General features: G+C 36.5%; 1 protein-coding gene across 4 annotated transcripts in view; it reads right to left on the reverse strand.

Annotated features, from left to right (window-relative positions):
- ZNF106 (zinc finger protein 106) overlaps nucleotides 1-17,381 on the reverse strand; it is a 41,532-nt gene extending 24,151 nt beyond the window's left edge. The window contains exons 1-6 of one of the 4 annotated variants that reach the window (XM_060687491.2): nucleotides 17,128-17,278; nucleotides 14,598-14,789; nucleotides 11,556-11,641; nucleotides 9,948-10,009; nucleotides 5,403-5,597; nucleotides 534-2,624 (exon numbers count right to left, since the gene is read on the reverse strand). In XM_060687491.2, coding sequence (XP_060543474.2) covers nucleotides 534-2,624; nucleotides 5,403-5,597; nucleotides 9,948-10,009; nucleotides 11,556-11,609 — 2,402 coding nt within the window. In that variant the 5' untranslated portion in view covers nucleotides 11,610-11,641; nucleotides 14,598-14,789; nucleotides 17,128-17,278. Of the gene's footprint in view, nucleotides 1-533; nucleotides 2,625-5,402; nucleotides 5,598-5,748; nucleotides 5,979-9,947; nucleotides 10,010-11,555; nucleotides 11,642-14,597; nucleotides 14,790-17,127 lie in introns of those variants that run through there. The other 3 variants (XM_060687492.2, XM_034417765.3, XM_087882225.1) reach the window with 3 other exon arrangements.
- Nucleotides 17,382-20,257: the final 2,876 nt, after the last annotated feature.

Raw genomic sequence — 20,257 nt, forward strand, 5'->3', positions numbered from 1 at the left:
ATTTGCACTGATTCAGGAGACCCTAAGGGTACAGATAAACCCCCAAGTGGCCTCAATGACTCTCAAGGAGCTAATGGCCAGATGACTTCTAAGGAATATACATCCTTCCATTCTCCATAATTCAGCTAGAATTGAAGAAGCTTTTGGGTGAGAAGTGGAAGGTTTTCAAGGAAAAAAACCAAGAAAGTCCAGTTGCCTTTGGAAAAAAAATCCTTTGGAATAACCTAGATTAGTACAACTTCAATTTGCTGAAAAGCTTTGTAAGGCTCACTGAAGGCTGTCAATTCAATGTTAATTGCATATACTATATTGGGATAGTCACTATTACAACTTTATAACTTTCCTGTGATATTTAGTAAGTATAATTTATTAATTATGTTAATTTCATATTGTTAGTAATTCTACAACTAATTAATAAATATATTTATTCAATGAATTTTTAGTTTGCCTGGAGTTTTGTACTGAAAGACACACATACACAAACACACTATTCAGACATGCTATAAAGTAACGTCCTTGGTAAGATTACAAACCTTGGTAAACCTTTGCCTTGTTCTTGTTTTTTCTTTGACACCTGCTGAATAACCTGTTCCCAGTTTACATTTCTACGAGACGCACTGATAATCTGCCTCAAAGTAGGTTTCAGTCCAGATTCCTTTTCTGTCTCATTCTTTCGGTGACCACTCACATTTCGAATGCGTCTTGCATTATTGAGATTTGGCTCAGGCAAATGAGCGCTAATTTTATTTTTTAAGCTAGTGCGCCATGTCAGGTCTCTTTGGAGAGAAGCTGGGAACCCAAGTTTGCTCAATTCAGGAAGAAGAGGGCCTGTTGATGGCCCTGTAGTACCTTTCAGCAGCTCATGATTTGAATTATCTCCATCATCTTCTTTTTCGAGAGCATCATTTGATTTTGTAACATCTTCATCGCCATCTTCTTCCAGAGCTGTTTTCAGTTCAATATCTAACTCACAGGGATAGTTTGACAAAGAGTCTGGAGTCTCCTTTTGGAGTTCAATGTGTTTTTTATTAGCACCACTCAATTCTTCTAAACAGTTATCATTTTTAGCTGCAATGTGATCAAGTTCAGCAAGGCCATAAGATGAATAAGAATTTGAGGAAATATTTGTGCTTCCTGGTTTATTATCATGGTTCTTGTTTTCTACTCTTTTGGTCTCGACTTCATGTACCTTTAAATCATGTGAAAAGTCTTCAGGTTTCTGTTCTTCTTTCCCATCACTCTGAGCATCTCCACTGGAGCCTGACCGGGACTTCTGAAAAGAATAACTATGCTGGAGTTCATCTTTGGCCTTTTCTAATGCTTTGTTTAAGCTTTCATTGCTGCAAAATAGAGGTGTGTTCCCTTTTAAACTGCTATAGTTACATGCATTATTGTTCAGCTTGGATTTATTTGAGGAATTGCTAGCCTCTATACTCAATTGACTTTGGACTTCCCCAGAAGATGAGGAGACATGGGCATGTTTCATGAGATTCTTTGAATTTCTTCTTTTAGAAGAGGATTTAATATCTGGAATAGCTAGAAGTGGAGACTTCAAGGAGGGCATCTTTCTATTTTTGCTTTCAGCTTTACTTGACTTGTTCTCATTTGTGCAGGCCACTGGCACTTTGCATGGTGCAACTTTAGGGGATGCCTTACTGTTAGCTGAAGATATTGAATAACTCTCTTCCCGTTTTCTCACTTTAGAGTTGCTGGTTTTAGGATTTGCTGTTTCTGAAGACAGCCGAGACAATGCTTTCTCTGATGTTTTAGCTACATTCTCGTCAGACAGCGGCTGCTGCTCTACAGTTTTCTGGGAAGGATAAGGAGCCCATCGGTTAGTCTTATCTCGAGAAGGACTACTGCATTTTCTACTGACTTTGGAATTCTTACTCTCCGAGTGCTTAGAAACACTAAAACTTAGCAATTGATCTGAAGGTAGCTGGTCACTTGTGAAATCTAATAAGCAATCAGGACTGCCATTTTTATTATCAACACCGGTATAATTTTCCACACCTTCCTGCCATTGCCATGTATAATTTTCACTGCTGTATTTATCCTGTACACTATTTATTTTTAACCGGGAAGTATCCATATTGTCTACCTGAGAACTACTGTTGACAGCTTTATTTCTTCCAATGTTCCATCCATTTCCATTTTGTTGAGCAGATTTCCAGTGCCCCCCTACATTTTTGGATTGCCAGCTGGAAAATACATTATTTGCTTCAGAACTCCAATTGGAATTTCTTCCTCTATCATGATGATGCCAACCTGATGTTGCACCTCTATCATTCTGATGCCAAATACCTCCAGTGCTTCCATAGTTATGATATCGACTTGGAGGTCCTCTAGAGCCATTTTGATGCCACCCAAGTCGTTCTCTTTGGCTGTTGAGATGTCTGTTTGAGTTAGTAGAATTCCTTGAAGAGTGGATGAATTTTCCTTGCTTTGAATTTAAGAAACTATCCTTTTCCCAGTTCCAGTCCCTCTGTGATGGTCCATGATGCCTCCTTGATGTTGCTTCATAACGATCTCGGTCTTGATAAGAGAGTCTGTCATTTTGTCGCCTTCGCAATCTCCTGTCATCATCTTCTGCTTCACAGTTTATCTGACAAAATTCACTTGTCCTACAAAGATATAAACATTTACATTTAATGATCAAAGACACAAATATTTACATCTAATGATTTAATAATCAAAATAACAACAATTTGTTAAAACTGTAAAATCCTGGCTTAAATCCAATTCTATGCTTTTTAATCCAATTCTACATTTTTGTTAGTTTCTTTAATCAATACTGTCAAATAACAGCTTCTTCTAAGAAAGTAAAGATCAAAGTTCAAATGAAAGTCAACTTGAAATTACCTTTCACTTTCAAATGGGACAAACATTTAAAGCAACACTCTATATATACATCACCCTTTACTACTATTATTATTTTTATCCCAGCATATCAAATAATATACTATGGAAATTATTTCCTTAGTGAAAAACTCAGAAAAACTACTCAGAAAAAGAGATATTGTGAATCTTTAAGGGAGATAGTTCCTCTATTTCCCACTTCTAACACATTGGTTAACTAAAAATTATTCTGGAAGTACACAATAACTATTTAAAGTACTACACAAAAGTACTTAGATCTGAAATAACTCAAAATGAACCTAATACAGTTCTAACCAAGAACAATATTACACAGTCATAGTTTTCCTTAGCTTCTAACTGCTGCAATGGATATTGCATAGATCCGGGTTGTCACAGGACAAAGGTTCCTCCAGAAAGGTTTATCATATAACTATGACTATGTAATATTGTTCTTGGTTAGAACTGAATTGGCTTCATTCTGAGTTATTTCAAAAGAAGTAAAATGTTAGAAAAACATTATCCTGTTTTTAAAAATCAACATGATTCTCTCCCTTTCTCTATAGCCTACTGGAGATGTAAGAGAAAGAAAATTTCACACTATAGCATCTGACAACTTCTGTTCATGGGCATGCTGAAGGTTTTGAGTTCCATATCCTTTTTTAACTTTGAGAAGACTCCTTAGCAATTCCATAAATAGGAGTCAATTAACTGTGGATCATCAAGATTTCAAGGAGATCACTAGATCAAAGGTCAAAAAAATTGTAGCCCAGTAATGTAATGTAATGTAAGTTAATTCTTTTCTCATTTCCTATATTTAATTCTACCAGGATAATTCTGGCACATTTATTTATTTAATTTTATTTACCAAAAATTTAAGTGCCGCCCTTCTCCCTAAGGACTCAGGGCAGCGAACACAAGTTAAAAACATACAATAATTTAACTGAATCCAGCTAGTTTTATTACTCTGAATGCTAGAATAAAATATAACATGTTCAAAAAAGTCCACCAAGGTTATTCAAGAGACAGACAATTACAACTGGCAGGAGCCCAAATCCTCCTGATTCAATGACTGGGGCGAAAGCAAGCAGGGTCAGTATTATCCATATCTTTATATGGAAAGACATCTTTTCTGTTAGAATTACTTAAAAGTTGGGACCCTGTCAGATCTTATTGGAGCTGCAGAGCTTTTCCCCAAGACAATTTGAGAGGGTGGCTATATAAATAATATAAATAAATGAATAAAATTGATACCCCTTTGAGTTGGTCACGACTGAATAGGGGAAATCTTTATTAAAGCTTTTTAATAATCTTCTGTATAAGTGGAAGACACCAATCCTGACAGTCACTTAGTCAGATGCACAATGGATTTCTTCAGTTTCATAGACTTCTTCTCAAGGAAAGAAAGGAAAGGAGAAGGGAAGTATCACACTTTGAAGTAGGGGAGAATGGACAGAATTGGAGACCACAAAAACAAAATGTTTCTACCATACAGAAGACTATACATCTGCAACTTAACCAAAATAAATACATGGTCTTTAAATTGCACATTACTAAAAATAGTGAAACAAAAGCCATGAATCAATTTTTGCAAATTGTGTGAAAGGATGTTTTCTGGCACTGTCAACAGTAAAGTGCTGAAAACAGTCACATTGTCCTGAACATTTGGCACAGCAATTTTGAGAGCCTTCCTAGACTTTGCTTAAATACCAGTCACCGTGGAATTCAGTGCTTGTACTTTCATGCGTACAGGGAAAGCACTGCAAAGCAGCTGCACCAGACACAGGGGAATCCATATCTGCCTCAATCTTTCACAAAGCAATGCTTCACACACTGGCTTGCTGCCACTGAAACATCACGCTGAATGAGTTGCCCTAGTCTTCTCTTCCAAAGATTGAAATACGATACATTCTTTTACAGCAATTCCTAAAAAAAACCCCACATGCTAGAGTGAAAGAGATTGATTAGAAATGCATTTACAGCTTGAAACACATGATGAATTTAACTCAATTCAAAAAAAAAAAAATCTATGAACTGTCCAGTTTTGTAGTTCCAGGTTTTGCATATACATAAAAACTAAGGATGAAGTCTCCACATTTAAGCCAAAAGCATTCCATTTATTTTGTATGATATAATAAAAATAGATTATAAATGTGGCAGAACTAGTTACCGTGACCTGGACAATAGTTCGTAAAATGCAACAGGCATGACTGGAGATATATTTATAGAAGAATCTTAATATCCATATTAGGTATGTTTAAATGAAAGTGGCAAAAAATAAAACTGCAGCTATTTCATGCAGAGAAAGCTACATCAATAGTAGTTAGGTTTAATTGTTAATTCAGAAAGCATTATTCCAAAACCAAAACACTTTTAAACCATAAACTTAAAATAGCAAGTTAGTCAGTTGTTGGAATTCTCCCAGCTACATGCAACTGGAGGCTGCACAGAAGGCACCCCTGCACTTTCAAAAGCATTTTCTTTTGTTCAAAGAACCAATAAAGAACTTCATAAAGTGCAAATTAATGAAACGTGAAAAGACTCACCGGTTTTGTTCATTTCTTTGCTGTATTAATTGGATAAGTTCCTTGTCAAAGTATTCTTCATCGGTCTTTTCTTTCTCTTCCTCGGCATCGTGGGCTTCAACGCCGTCTTTGTGCAACTGGCTGGAGATGTGCTTGGCATATGCTGACAAGCCCACCACGGTCACCCTACACACTTGGCACTCATGATTGCTGTCCCTGGGGAAAGAAGGAGAAGGTGGGCACACAATTCTTCCCACAGGCATGGCAAACGATGCTGATCTTAATTAAGTTTCCTCTGAACGAACGTGCCTCAGTCAATGAGACACAAGAGCTGGTAATTTAAATTGAAGTTAAAAAAAAAATAAACCTGTTGCTTTCTAATTTTTTTCTTTTGGATTCACTTGGCTGTTTCTTGGTGAATTTCAGATTTTTTTCCAACAATCAAGAGGTAACAAACTTGATAATAAGCAAGGGGTCATCTAGGATTCTTCTTGAATTGCTGTACTCAAAATCTTGTGAAAGGAAACATAGCGGAGCAGGGGGCTTGCAGAGCTAGCTGAAGCTGCTCTAAAGCACCTCCATGGTGCCAGCTGCACTGGGGAAACCAGTGTCAGAGCCTAGCATTAAGCACTGTCTCAGCTTTCCTCAGCAGAGGAGGGGAGAAAACCTTCAGCAGCCAATCTTAACACAGTGAAATCTAATCCGGGACAACTGGCACAGTGGCCTGGAATTTGAAGACTGCAAGGGAGTCTCCAATACACTGTACTTTATTTGGTTTCAGAAAATGCAAGTTGTCCATTCTCTACTTTGCGAGGATTAGGCTAAAGGCACAAAATTATTTCAGCTGGAGGGAACAGACAGCTGTCCGACAAGTGGCCAAGAAATAAAAACCTTACATATTTAGTTTCTAGCCCTGGAAGCTTCCAGGGAAAGAAACAACCTTGAAAGTCTTAAAATGCTTTGAAGAGAGGATAGTTGTCACTGCCAAACTAGGGCAAGAAGCCCCCATAACTTATTAAAATTAGACCTTTTCTTTAACTTTTATTTTTTAAGGTTGCAATTTTCCAAAAGTTTGTGAGATTTTGTGATCTCCTATGAAAATGCCAAAATCAGTATTCTTCAGCAAGGGTTAGATGATTTGAAAAGATTTAAAGGAATTTGGCAAATGGACCCAAGCCATCACAGAAACTCGTGAAATAACATCAAAGACCTGAAAATCTATTCCCAAAAAATAAACTGAATAGCAAAATTAGTGCCTTTTGTGACTTATGATCTGCAAAAGTTTTACATATTGACAGTCCACAGTTCCATATATTCATATACGATATATAATAGGCAGAGGGGTAGTACAATCTTTGGAGATAAATTGATGGCTTACTGCAATGTGAATTGGAGCTCTGGAATCTCCATTCCGTTTCCAAATGGAAAAGACTAAAAATGAAATTTTCAGAATTCCAAATTTAAAACCACAAGCTTAAATATACCTTTTTTGAAGAACAAGTAGTTCAGAGACCAATACTATCCCAGACTGCATTCCTACGCATTCCACAATTAAGTATGTGAACCATTGTACTAAGCTTTTATTAAGGTTTAATAAAGGGACAACAAGCATACTTAAAATACTGTGTTTTGCTTTAAAGCTTTATGCCACCAATAATTTATTATGTGGGCACAACACAGCTGCAAAACCATCTGGCCAGAACATTCTTTAGCGATGTGATAGAAGCCCCCATTTCCTGGGCTACAATCATCTTTGCTATTCTATGAAGAATTTCTCTTAAAGGAAATACAGGCTGAGGAATCTTCTTCCACCTCTGTAATTTGGAAAGGGTGAAAGACAAACCAAGGGGAGAAAATCCTTTACCCACCCACAAAACATGAGACTACATGCTTCAATAAGAGATCAGCTGATTGCTAAATAAAGCACCATCCTCTTCATTTTAAAAAAAGCTTTAAAATGGAATTCTGTACATTCTGCTAATTCCTATATAAATGAACACTTACTTTTCTTGAGCTCATCCCAGTCTTATTAACAGGCACAGGGGACAGGTTCCATGGAAAACAATTTTTTTCAAGGGGGGAGGAGAGGAGAGGTTTTGTTTACCTAGATCCTGTGCATGAAGCTTTGCTCACATGAAGCTTTGCTCACTTGCATGGCGCAGTTCCTAACATGTCACGGACTGGTACCAGACCCTGGTCCAGGGGTTGGGGACCTCTGTTTTAAACAATATCATTCTTTCTATTGCTTGCCCTAAAGTTTTCCTCCTGAGAATCAAGGGGTCCTGACTTTCTTGGCTTTCCGGAAGGCTATGAAGATCTGGTCTTTTTCCAGGCATTAGGGCTGGACTAGGGGGACCCAATATATACTGCTTGTTTTGCAAGTGCTATTTTAAGATGAGTGTCTATGTAAATTGTCTAAATAAATTTATAGCAAAAAAAGGTCGATTCACTAGATATATCCATGGCCTGAACATATCTTGATCCCAGCCAAAATTACAATGAACTCAGAAATGTTACTGATTTCAAATGTGCATTTAAGATTTTTAAATTCACAACATTTCAATTATTTTTAAGCAAAACAGAGACCAAGTGAAATAATGATATGTATTTTGTGGTCTAGAAATCTACCAACACAAATCTTCCCAAATTTCACATTTAATATTCAGCTGCAAGCACTGTATGAACTATGGAAAAAATTGCATTTTTGCTAACACTATCAATGGATTGGCATTTATAAATTACAAATAACATTATCAATGGATTGACAACAAAAACAAATTTAAATTAATCTACATAATTCCTCTTAATGTTTAATAGCTCTGGTGGCTCAGCAGACTAATTAACATCCACTTACATCTGCTGCCTGCAATTACTGCAAGTTCAAATCTCACCAGGCTCAAAGTTGACTCAGCCTTCCATCCCTTCTAAGGTAGGTAAAATGAGGACCCAGATTATGGGGGCAATAAGCTGACTTTGTATAAATATACAAAAGTATGAAGGCTATTGCTTAACACACTGTAAGCCGCCCTAAGTCTCCGGAGAAGGGCGGCATATAAATCAAATTTTTTAAAAAAATAAAATAGAATTTTCCTATGCATTGGGCCACAATGGATTGTTACTGTTGCATCAGATATCCAAATAACTTAGTGAGGACCAAACTGCTTCTGGATTTAGATGGGGAGTCCTCTTTAAACTGTCCTCTAAACATTGGCAATGTACTCTACCCATTGATATAAATGGGTCATATTCATACCTTCCCAAATCTGAACATTAAACAGAGTAGAGCAATCACAGAAGATGGGAAACCTAAATACAAAGCTAAATTAAGACCCTTCCTGATATAGCTGTTTAGATTGTACAGATGGGACATAAAACTGATCTATCAAAGTAGCTGGAAAGAACTGATGTTACCTTGATGGCACATAATCAATTTAAAACTGGCAATTATAAGAACAAATTGTTTCAAATTATTATTTTAATAAAAAATTAGCTGGAATTGCTAGCTCAAGTTACACAGCTAAAGTTAATGTTGGTGACACTCTGCTATCAGAGCCCTAACCCTTCAGCTGTTCAACCAGGCAACAGATGAATCCTTATTGCCAAGAACAAGGTCAATTGGTTGTAAGATTCAGTTTCAAGATGAACTGATTCAAGGAGAGGTGATTATTAGATGACTACTTTAACATATTTATTTGTTTTGTTTCTCAGAAACTGTCTTTCCCATATATTGGGACTACAACTCCCTAAATTCATACCAGAATGCTTATATCCAGAAGGCACTACATTGTTGAATACAATTTTAAAAAATATAGAGGAAGGATTAGTTTCTGTTCTGTACTGACAAAGTTTTATTAAGTTTATAAACTACAATTGTTTGGGTTGATATTAAGCCGATATCCTCTCTCCTACAACCAACATAGCTGAGTTCATGCTCAGAGTACATATTATGGCTTTATGCAGTGTTTTTCAACCTTGAAAACTTTATGATATGTGGACTTCAACTCCCAGAATTCTATAGCCAGCAGACTCAGTTTTTATATTGTTTCTGCTTCCAACTTGAAGTACTCCAGATGTTTTAGGTTACTGTTCCCAGAATTTCTACCCAGCAATTTTAGAAGTTGAATTTTAACTCACCTGAAAGGCCCCAAGTAGGCCATTTGACAATATGAAACTGAGTATCACGGCACTAAAAACAGAATTTCAGACACTGAGGGACTCCAGCCGACTTTTATTCATGAGTTGATTAAGACGGAATCTTTTTGAATTTGAGTATCTTCTTCCTGGGTATTTTAAGCCCAGACTGAGTTGCTATCTATAAGAGAACACCTTTCTATCCCATCTATTGGATACGTATGTCTAGAATTCATCCTATTTCTTTCTCACATTTCTCACAACTTCTCACAATCTTCTGGCCATTTCAGTCACACTTAATTACAGGAACTTTAAACACTATGCCATACAGTATTTAAAAATGTAAATGCTTTTTAATTGCACAGGTATTATAAAAAAATGTTTCACATAAGAGTTGTACTAAAGTGAAGAAAGATGAAATGATCATTGTCATACCTCCCTTTTAGATTTTCAAGTTCCCGATGATGAAGCATACTTCTCATGTGCTCATCCATTTCCTAAAAAAATGAAAGTAGGAAGCCATAAATAAATAGGAAGGAAACTATTTATGTGTACATGAATAAATCTCATCTGCATATTCATAACCAGTTGAGCTACCACATTTGGTCCTATGGATTCCACTTCAGGAATAGTCATAACTAGATACCAGATACTGTGCAAAGCCCTCCCCCTGCTCCTTGACTAGGCTCTGGGAGTGAAGGACCCTCAAGTTAAAAATCAGTGTGGCTAATAATTTTGAATAAATAAAGGGAGAGCACACATCCATCCAAAACTAAGTAGCCAGATGGCTTCCTAACTCAAAACCATTCTAACTTGCTGGCATTGAGCCTAAAGTTGTTCTTCCCATTCCATCCAGGCTCTAGCAGTCTCTAGGCATCAAGACAGAACAACTGACTGTGTGAATGACCAGGAGTCAACATGTAAAACTGAGTCTCATGAGCATGCTTATCCCCAATAGTTTCATGAAGCTGTTAGACATGAGCAGAGAAGATGCCAAACTGTGAGGTATCCATAGCTTCACCATACCTTCAGGGGTGGGTGGTGACCAATCATCCACCCACCCCTGCCCACTCAGGAAGGAGAATTCTACAATATATAATGCTCCCCACTCCCAACCCTTGAAGGCAAGCCAGAAAGATACCATGATTGATGATAGTAGGAGCCATCCAATCAGAAAAAAAGATACAAATGAAGGGTTGAAAACCTGAATATTACTATTCCCTACTGGAATAGCCTAACATCAGTTTTCTTCTGAATTCACATTAGATAACGTTCGACCTACAGAGCCATCTCCTAATTGATTTGCTCAAATAATGAAAGTTTAAAACAGACATTTCCCACCCACAACAACCACCCTCTGAGGCGAATAGGGCTGAAGGAGTATGATTAGCCCAAGGTCAGAACTCACGGTCTCTGGCTTTCTAGCATGGTACCCTTAACCATTAGACCAAACTGACTATTTTTATTATGTCTGAGAGGAATTATGCCTGGTAGGAAGGTACAAAGTCTAAATTACATGCAAGACATAAAATACATTGCATCGGGACACATTTGTTTCCTTCTTTGCTGTATCTTAGTGCCATCAAGGCACTAGTTCAATTTTGAGTTTTCAAGAGCAGAAATACATAACAGGATGCTCTAGTGGTACAGAAAACTTTTGAAAGCTTCCGAAAACTACTCAAGAAGTTGCCACCAAATTCTATTTTACTGTGACAAAAGGTGAAATCTATTTATAATACAGCAAGTGAGTATATTAACTGTATTTAATTAATAGAAGCCTCTTCCTACTTTTGGAAGGCAGCTGCAAGATTATCCAAACAAACAAGATTAAAGTATCAAGTGTGGCCCTGTGCTTGCAAAAATAAAAACCTCTATCTTATTGTATGGCTGCACCAATTATTGGTGTGTATTGTTGTGAACTTAAAAGGTAATTGTAATGAACAATAAAAGATACCTTGAATACTCAGGCAAAGTAAGCTTTACATTTTCTAACCAAGAAATAAAATGAAAGTTTCTTGGAATGGTGCTGAAATTTTATTTTACCTTTTTTGAGCTGTATACGATATGACACAATATACATTTTCGTTCTCGGACCATAGTGAATTCTTCAAAAAGATCTTACCCTATCCCTACAAAAAGAAAACAGATTACGGTAATTAACTCTTTGCCAGCCTTATAATTTTCCAAATATCACTTTTAGTAAGTATTCAATTCAATAAACATTTTATTTCTACTTTCTTATTCACCTGATTATGTCTAAAGGAACACACAAACACCACCTTGATTAAGATCTGTTTTTCACAGCAGCCTTGTTTGTATACTCTCCATCAATCTTGAAGTCAAGATTCAGAGCCATGTGGATTTGATTAGAATAATACAAAGCAAATAAAATTAGCAGTAACTTCCATCCTACAAGGATGATGTCATTTAATGACATTTTAAAAATGTTGCCTGCTAATTGTATTTTTTTATTCTACATAAAAAAATAGATACAGATAAATCCTAATGCTACTGTTAAAGGTAGTATTTAGCTTCCAGCTGCCTGCAATTACTGCGAGTTCAATTCATATCAGGCTCAAGGTTGACTCAGCCTTCCATCCTTTCTAAGGTAAGTAAAATGAGGACCCGGTTTGTGGGGGCAATAAGCTGACTTTGTATAAAATATACAAAAGTATGAAGGCTATGGCTTAACGCATTGTAAGCCACCCTGAGTCTCCAGAGAAGGGCGGCATATAAATCAAAAAAAAATTTTTTTTAAATCCTTGCAGTACAGAATACAGTATACTTAACCATGGAAAATAATTAATTACAACAGTTATTCCAGTCACACATTTATCAATTTCAAGAAGCAGCAAAGTAAATCCTTTTTCCAGGAAAAATTAGTGGGTTTAATGCTATTCAATTGATCATATTATAAGAAACGCTATAAGTGTCTAAGTACTAGAATATTAGCGTAATATATAAAGAACATGAACCTTTCTTAAGCTTAAAGGTAGAAAAGGTTGATATGGAATAGTGATGTTTTCCTTGGGGTGTACAATCTCTTATATTCTCTTAATAGCCTATATCAGCATTGCTTTGTAGTTAATGAATTAATGTTCTTCGTGTGTTGCTCAAAAACTGCTTCAGCATTTCTGGAATTCATTTAGAAATTACTGCTTCATGTGGGGAAGTAAATTGCTTAAAAGAGATAACAAGGTCAGTAGAGTAGGCTTATCTTATTTCATCAGTTGGCAGGCTAATTAGAAGTGACGTTTACCAAGCAGATCTAAAATTACATCTGCTTTGGCTAATTAGAAATAGAAGTGTATTTAACTATGCCTGACTACAAAAATATTTAACTATGCCTGACTGCAAGAAGAGCTTAAGGGTTAGCTGCCCAATCAACTTCAGCCACTTGCAGGAGAGGGCTAAAAATACTATCCAAATTCAACTGCTATTGGTTGTCACTATGAAAAAGCAAGAGCAATATTTTTTCCTTTGCAAAGGGACTGCTCAGATGGCACTCTAAAATTAAGGTTCCCAAGCTCTCTTGCTAGTTTACCCTGCAACAGAAAAAAATAAATTGCAGCTCTGTAATGTGTAACATAAAAACACAACCATGTCATCAGAGGCATCTACTTGCCCTTCTCTTAAGGAAGGGAGGCAATGTTGATTGGAAACACACTATTACTAAAGGGTACATGGTAATGGCATGGACTTCATAGAACCATCATCAAATCATTTATTGGAAAGTTTACAATTTTTAAAAATTCTTGCATGGACAAAAAATATCAGAAAAAGGCAAAGGAAGAAAGAGGTCTCAGTAATTCAAATAATTCATTTTTATCGCCTTAGGCACTCTACTAACATAATTTTGTTCTATTAGTGATGCCACTATGAATCCTCCAGACACCCTTCAAATTATCTTATAGTTCTTATAGCTTGACTACTTATATCAGGAAGGCCCAGGAGATATGGACCATAATAGACCCCAAGCCAACTAGGCTACAGGTATAGCAAAAACTAACTGAAAAGAGGAAGGCATCAAAGAAGGAAAAATGGCAGACAGTCATCATTTCCTAAGAGTAAAAGGAAAAAAAATATTGAGCCCAGTCAGCAACTGCATTAGAAGCAAATATAATAATTTATTAAATTTGTATGCCACCCAACTCTCAACAAATCTGGGATGATCTAGAATCACTCCTTGTATATTCTTAAATTTGTATATTTCACAACTGTCTTATTTTGGTGGAGTATCATGATGTTTTGGGACAGATTTTGCAATCTAAACAGAAGCCATCTTCATATCCTTTTGAATGGAAAAAAAGATGAAAAATGATATATGTTTAATGCTTAACTTACAAAACAGTTACAGTTAAATAAAATTTAAAGAGGAACTAATGAATGAATTTGAAAGCACAAGTTCAAAACCAATTATATATTTTTATTCCAGAACTAGTCTAGCTGTAGTATCTTTGCATGATGTAATCATGATTAATTATTCTGCAAGCCTGGGACAGAAAGAGCAATAAATCATGAACATCATTTGTCTAGAACAGAAGTGAGGCCCCCTAAAACACAACTCCTAGCAGCCCCAGAGAGCAGGGATAATGGTGATAAATGCTAGAGTTGTATTTCAAGAACAACTGATGGGTCATAGGCTCTGTACCTTATGCCTAAATGATTGCCTGTAAAGCAGCGGTGGGCTGCTGCCGGTTCGGGCGAACTGGTAGTTGCGACCTGCGGGTGGGCCCGTCCACCTGCCCCAGGGCTATCCTGCCCTATATCGCCCTGCTTTTGAAGCCGTGCACATGCACGGAAGGGCACATTTTTGGTGCTGGGCAAACCGGTTGTATAGTGTAGTCTTTATTGTCATTGTACATCATATATACAACAAAATTGGTTTTAGCCTCACTGGTGCAATCCATGACAAAAAATACGAACAACATAAATAGTATAAAGAATAATCCGTATGCAAGTAATTAGGGGGGGGAAGAAAAAGAAAGAAAAAGAAAAACTAGTCATACGTTTCCGTGTGCATATGGAGTGATTGTGGTTGTGTTTAAGAGTCTGACAGCCCAAAGATAGAAAGTATTTTTAAACCTATTTGTTCGGCTGGCTATGCTTCGATGTCTTCTGCCCGATGGTAGACGTGCGAAGAGAGACTGAATCATCTCTGAGTATCTTCCTTAGTCTGCTAAAGCAGTGAGACCTGGCGATGTCATCCAGTGGTGTTAGAGGGCAACCAATGGTTTCTTGTGCCGAATTGATTAAACCAGCAGCAGCCCATCACTGCTGTAAAGAGAATTTAATGATTCCATACCTCTGATTTACTTTCAGAAAAAGATTGCCCTTCCAGAAGTTGAAGAATCATAGTATATTTTAAATGCTTACAGTATTTATATTTCATATACATTTGATAATTGATGAAGCAGAAACAATCATCACCTTTGTTAAGTTTAATAAAGGAGAGGATTTGCAAAATAGTTCAATTCCAGTTTTTCCAATAGTGTCTTCACAGGTCTAAGTAAATATAGGCATCTTCTCACAGAATATTTATTTTGTTCAGAATGCAAAAGTGCTGATAACATACAAAATCCTGCCTACGGTACCTATATTTGGAGCATGGGATTTTCCATCTTCTTGAATAACCAAGTGAAGAAGGCATACCAAAAGATGAAAATATCTGAAAGCTGCAGGACAGTGGTATCAGCACATTTAGCCAAAGAGCTCAGCACAGAAGGAGAACCACATTTTAGCATATCACATACTACATTTAAAAACAATTTGAGACTTACTGTTTAACCTGAATCCAGACAGTACAATCACTCTTTGGGATTCAGACAACATGGTAAGTCTAACATTTTTTTAAAAATGCAGCATGCAATGGTGGCATACGTACCCATTAGCTTTTTGCCTTAGCACACCTTGGAACATTGGCCATAAAGATAATGGAGTTTAAAAGCTTTTCTTTATGTATTTACCATACAAGTACTCTTTGACTTACAACCATAATTGCACCCAAAATTTCTGTTGCAAAGCAAGACAGCTGTTGTGAGTTTTGTCCCATTTTATGACTTTGCTTGCCACAGTTAAGTGAATCAATGCAGCTGTTAAATTAGTAACACAGTTGTTACATGAATATGGCCTCCAGTTGACTTTGCTTTTCAGAAGGTTGCAAAAGGTGATCATATGACCCCAGGACACCGCAAATGTCATAAATATGAGTTAATTGTCAAGTGACTTGCAATCGTGTGAAAAACAGTCATAAGTCCCTTTTTTCTAGTGCTGTTATAACTCTGAACAATCACTAAACAAATGGATGTAAATCTAGGATTACCTGTATTGGGTTTTGTAAACAGTAATGCATACCTGTAGTTACTGAGATTAAATAATCACACATAATTTGGCTGATTGCTATTGGTAATTTGACCCAGTTAAATTATATTCTGTGAAGAAAGAAGTAATCAAAAAATGCTAAAGTGTACACTTCAGGGGTTATGTTGTAGTTTTCAAAAAAGTATGAATTGTAAATGAAATATATAAAGTAATGAGAATCTTATTTAAAAATATGGCTCTATTTAAATATACAAGTAACTTTTAAATGACGTTGGAATATCCACAGTAGCTCAATATATCATCTTTTGTGATTGTGACGTTTTTGAAAAGCAGCAGAAATAAGCTACACTGAAAACTATTATTACAGGTATTTCCTCACATTCTATAACAATTCACTTATCCAAAGATACTTTCCCTTTTACTGACTCAATTCACAAAATTATCTGAGTTTGCAGTTACCTTGAATCGTAAATTAAACTCAAAGACCGAATTCACACAACACAAAATTAAAACTCAAATTGGTTAATTTGTATCTGTGTATATATCATGTCTACATAGCCTATATGGGAATCTAAAAAAAGTTTCCAAATTACATTCAGCTGTTATACCAGTCTTCTAGAGTATGAGCCAGCAAAATAAACCACCATTCCCATATTTATGCTGCTCTGTGAACTGGGAATAAAAGGAATTTCTCTAATTATTTATGGCCTTCCCTTTTAAGCCAATTAAAAACGGTTTCTTTAGTAATTTCCTCTATTAATTTTTTGAATTCTTGATAGCTGAATTGGCTCCAGTGTTTGGCAAGAACTACAGAGCAGGATACTTAAGGACTCTTTTACCACAGCTGTTTTATTCAACTGCAGTCCAAATATAAAGTTTTATCATGTTCTTATTTCTTGGATGCTGCCATTTATGCATGTATCACGGGTTGTGAAGAAAACCAAGTTTGGTGGAAGAAAACCAAGTTTTGCAACACTTCCGAAGTTTATATATGGCTCCTGTGTTCGCTTACAACGTTTTGGTTTAGAAACAAACAATGTTAACTTCTTATACAAACGGGCATTCGTTGTGCTACAGTATTAGGTCCTCGGCTGCTTTTCAAACTTCTGAAGTTGGTTCCTTATCCTCAAGATTATTTAGCTACTTTCCAGCCGACTCCAAAAAAATAAAAGCTTCACCCTCCCCCCATATAAGTGCTACCAACATTAGCAACCCTCGAATCCGGGACTTAAGCTCAGCTTCCACCTCATACTTTGAAGGGCGAAGCAGTAACAGCCCGCCTCGCGGTACTCACAGATCGTATCCGCCTCATCCAGCCGCGAAGCACGAGCGCATCACCCAACAAGATGGGCTACCGAAACCCCGCCCATTGCCGGTGCAGCCTCCTCCGGAGACCTGCAAGCTCGACCCAAAAGAGAACCGCGCCACAGGCCGGGAGCGCCTTCATATGGTTTCAACCAATCAGAGAACCAAATCCTCTTTTTGTATGCATTCTGGGAATAGTAGTTTACAATCAGGAGAAGCCGGTTTTGCAATACCATAGAAACAGGAAATGAGTCATACGGAGTATCTTTGATTCAAAGAAACAAAGCGTGATGCATTTTGGTAGATGTAGTTTTTTTGGGGGGAGGGGGGTTACCCTTTGGCAGCAGTGCTGTATTGTACGGCGGGCCGTTGGTCGATTCGGTTCCGAGTGCTTCTGAATGAGATTTGCCTAGAGAAAGCAATCTTCTTGGCCCAAATAAAAAGGCATGAACTAAAGAGTTCTAGAAACTAAAGAGCAGTTGACAATATGAACTGAAAATGAAGGTTTTCCAAACAAAATGGATATATGCAGCAAGTTCTCAAAGGGATTAACACAATCACAGCAGTAACAGATTACCTTTGAGTGTTTTTAAATAAAATTTAAAAATCCCTTTTTTAAATTCAGCTCTTGGTGGTTTTAAGGACACATGTATAATTATCTTAGCAACCAGCAGGAAGTGCTTTGACATCGCCTTTCCTGTTTATTCAGTTTCTCAGTGTAACTTGCAGTACAGCTTTGGTATTTCCTGATTTTCCATCCATGTAGTGTATTTGCTTGGCTTGACCATGTTTAATTTCCAAGCCCAGTAGCATGAAAAGACACACAATTTATGTAACACTAATTTACCCAGCATCACAGCAAATACAAAACACTGGAGTATGAATCACAATCATGCAGAGTTTTCTTACTTGTTGATAGATTTCATGTGATAGTTTCCAACTTTGTAAGATAGAAGGCCCCATAGGTTATTGCTGAAGCTGTGTCTTACAAAATACTGTACCTGATAACAAGGTGACTATTTAAAAACCTGCTACAACCATGTCATAGTTTTTCTGCTAGTTTAGACCTAAAAATCTGGATAGTACTTTTGGAAACTTGGAAAAAAAAGGATCTTTTTAAAATCAAACAACTAGTGCACAACAAAAAATAATGATGATCTATGTATATATTGAAGAATAGCAAATTAATTTAGCATGGGAAAGGGATATTTTTTGAAGATGAATATTTACTGATATTACTGAAATTCATCTGTGCACGACGCATTATTAGCTGTCTCCTATTAAAGAAGTAAATGTCAGATCCATGAAATCAGAATGGATGTTACTACTGTAAGTTCACATCCTTTTTACATTCTTAAACAGTATCTACATGAAACAGTAAAGTAATATCTCATAACTATGAAACCCAATAAGCATGGGTCTGATGTTTTTGTATCACAATTTGTTAGCACTGATGATGTTGCTAAGATGAGTAACAAAACATCTGCAAGCAAACAATAAAGCTCAGAGAGCACTAAGGTCTACACGATTATTTTTACATGGTCCTATATGAAATCACTATCAAATCATAGATCACATTACCTTGGTATAAAAGTAGCAGAAAATATTGGCTCAAGGCATGGATTCTTAATGAAATTCATTATTTTATATGGGAACAGCCATTAACAATAATCAAAAGAAAAAAGGCATATGCCTTCATTGGGATGAGCTATAATAATAATGGATCCCATTAATTATGGCACCTCCATACTACTTGTTACAGTACTCCATTTCACAAATTAGTAGCTTTATGCAGAGTATCCATTTATTCTTGACCCAATCCATTTGTCACCTACACTTTTAAAGTACTTTTGTTACCACTTTATTTAACTTATTTTTAAGTTTCTCTTAATATACTCAATTAAGTATAATAAGACTCAATTGAGTATACTCATTTCTAACAATTACGGGTATATAACAGTAGGCAGACATACACAGCTCTTTTTGACATCATTTCAACTATTTGTTGCCCTCTACACATTTGATGCAACATCCTTCATTCTCAGTTGTTTGTCACATTCATACTCTTATATGCTTTTTGTATCCACAATTTCTTGCCCTGCATCATTTCACCAAAGATCCTTTTTCATAATTTACACCTTCTGAGGCACTCCATATGTACTTCTATAACAATCAAATCAATCATCATTTTAGATTCATGGAGCAAATATAGGAAAAGTAAATCCAAGGCATGGATATGTAGAGCACTGCATTTTGTACCAATTATTATTACCAAATGGTCTCCAAAAGTAGATTTATTTAGAGTCTATTGCAGTAGCCCAGAGAAGAGATGTGAATGAGTGTTATAAGGTTCTCACGTTTCAGATAGAGTTACTAGTCACCAACCAAAGCTGGCTAAAGGGACTATGGGCTCTAATCTTTACCTGATCATCCAGCAGTAGCTGTGAATTTAGGAGAATCACCAAATATACATGGGTCCCTTCACGAATGGTGCTTCCACCTCTAGAGACAGTGCCAGGATCAACATAACATTACAAGACAGCAACTGTCTTGTTTGGGCTCAGCTTTAATATGTTTCATCCCATTTAACTACTTCCAGACACCGAAATCAGAATTTGACATCTGTGTCACAGCTTAGATGGAGATATACAATTGGCTATCATTCACACATTGGTAATGCACACTTCACTCCTACATGTGACATCAAGGGGATCTATTTTTATTTAATTTATTTGTCAAGTATATATAAGATAATAGATAAAAGTATAAACATGATTATGAATACATGAAATGAATACGAATAAAAAGGGACATTAGGACAGGGACGGTAGGCACGTTGGTGTGCTTATGCATGCCCCTTATCAATCTCCACGTCTATGTTTCTGCTCCATGATAGTAACAGAAACCTTCAAATCATTGATTTAATTCACTATTCATTCCTTAAAATTATAAGTAATCTATGATTTATCTGGAGTTTCAGGTTGAACAAATATAAACAATCCATATAAGCCCCTGAGAAAAGTGTGGTTCTAGGACACTTGGAAGTCTTCCAAGACCTTCTCAGGGTTCCCCAAAATTAAATTATTTGCTAACCTATGTTGAAAAGTAAGACAACATTA

The sequence above is a fragment of the Pantherophis guttatus genome, chromosome 1 (genome assembly GCF_059756535.1).
Source record: "Pantherophis guttatus breed Tessera chromosome 1, ASM5975653v1, whole genome shotgun sequence".
Lineage (NCBI taxonomy): Eukaryota > Metazoa > Chordata > Lepidosauria > Squamata > Colubridae > Pantherophis > Pantherophis guttatus.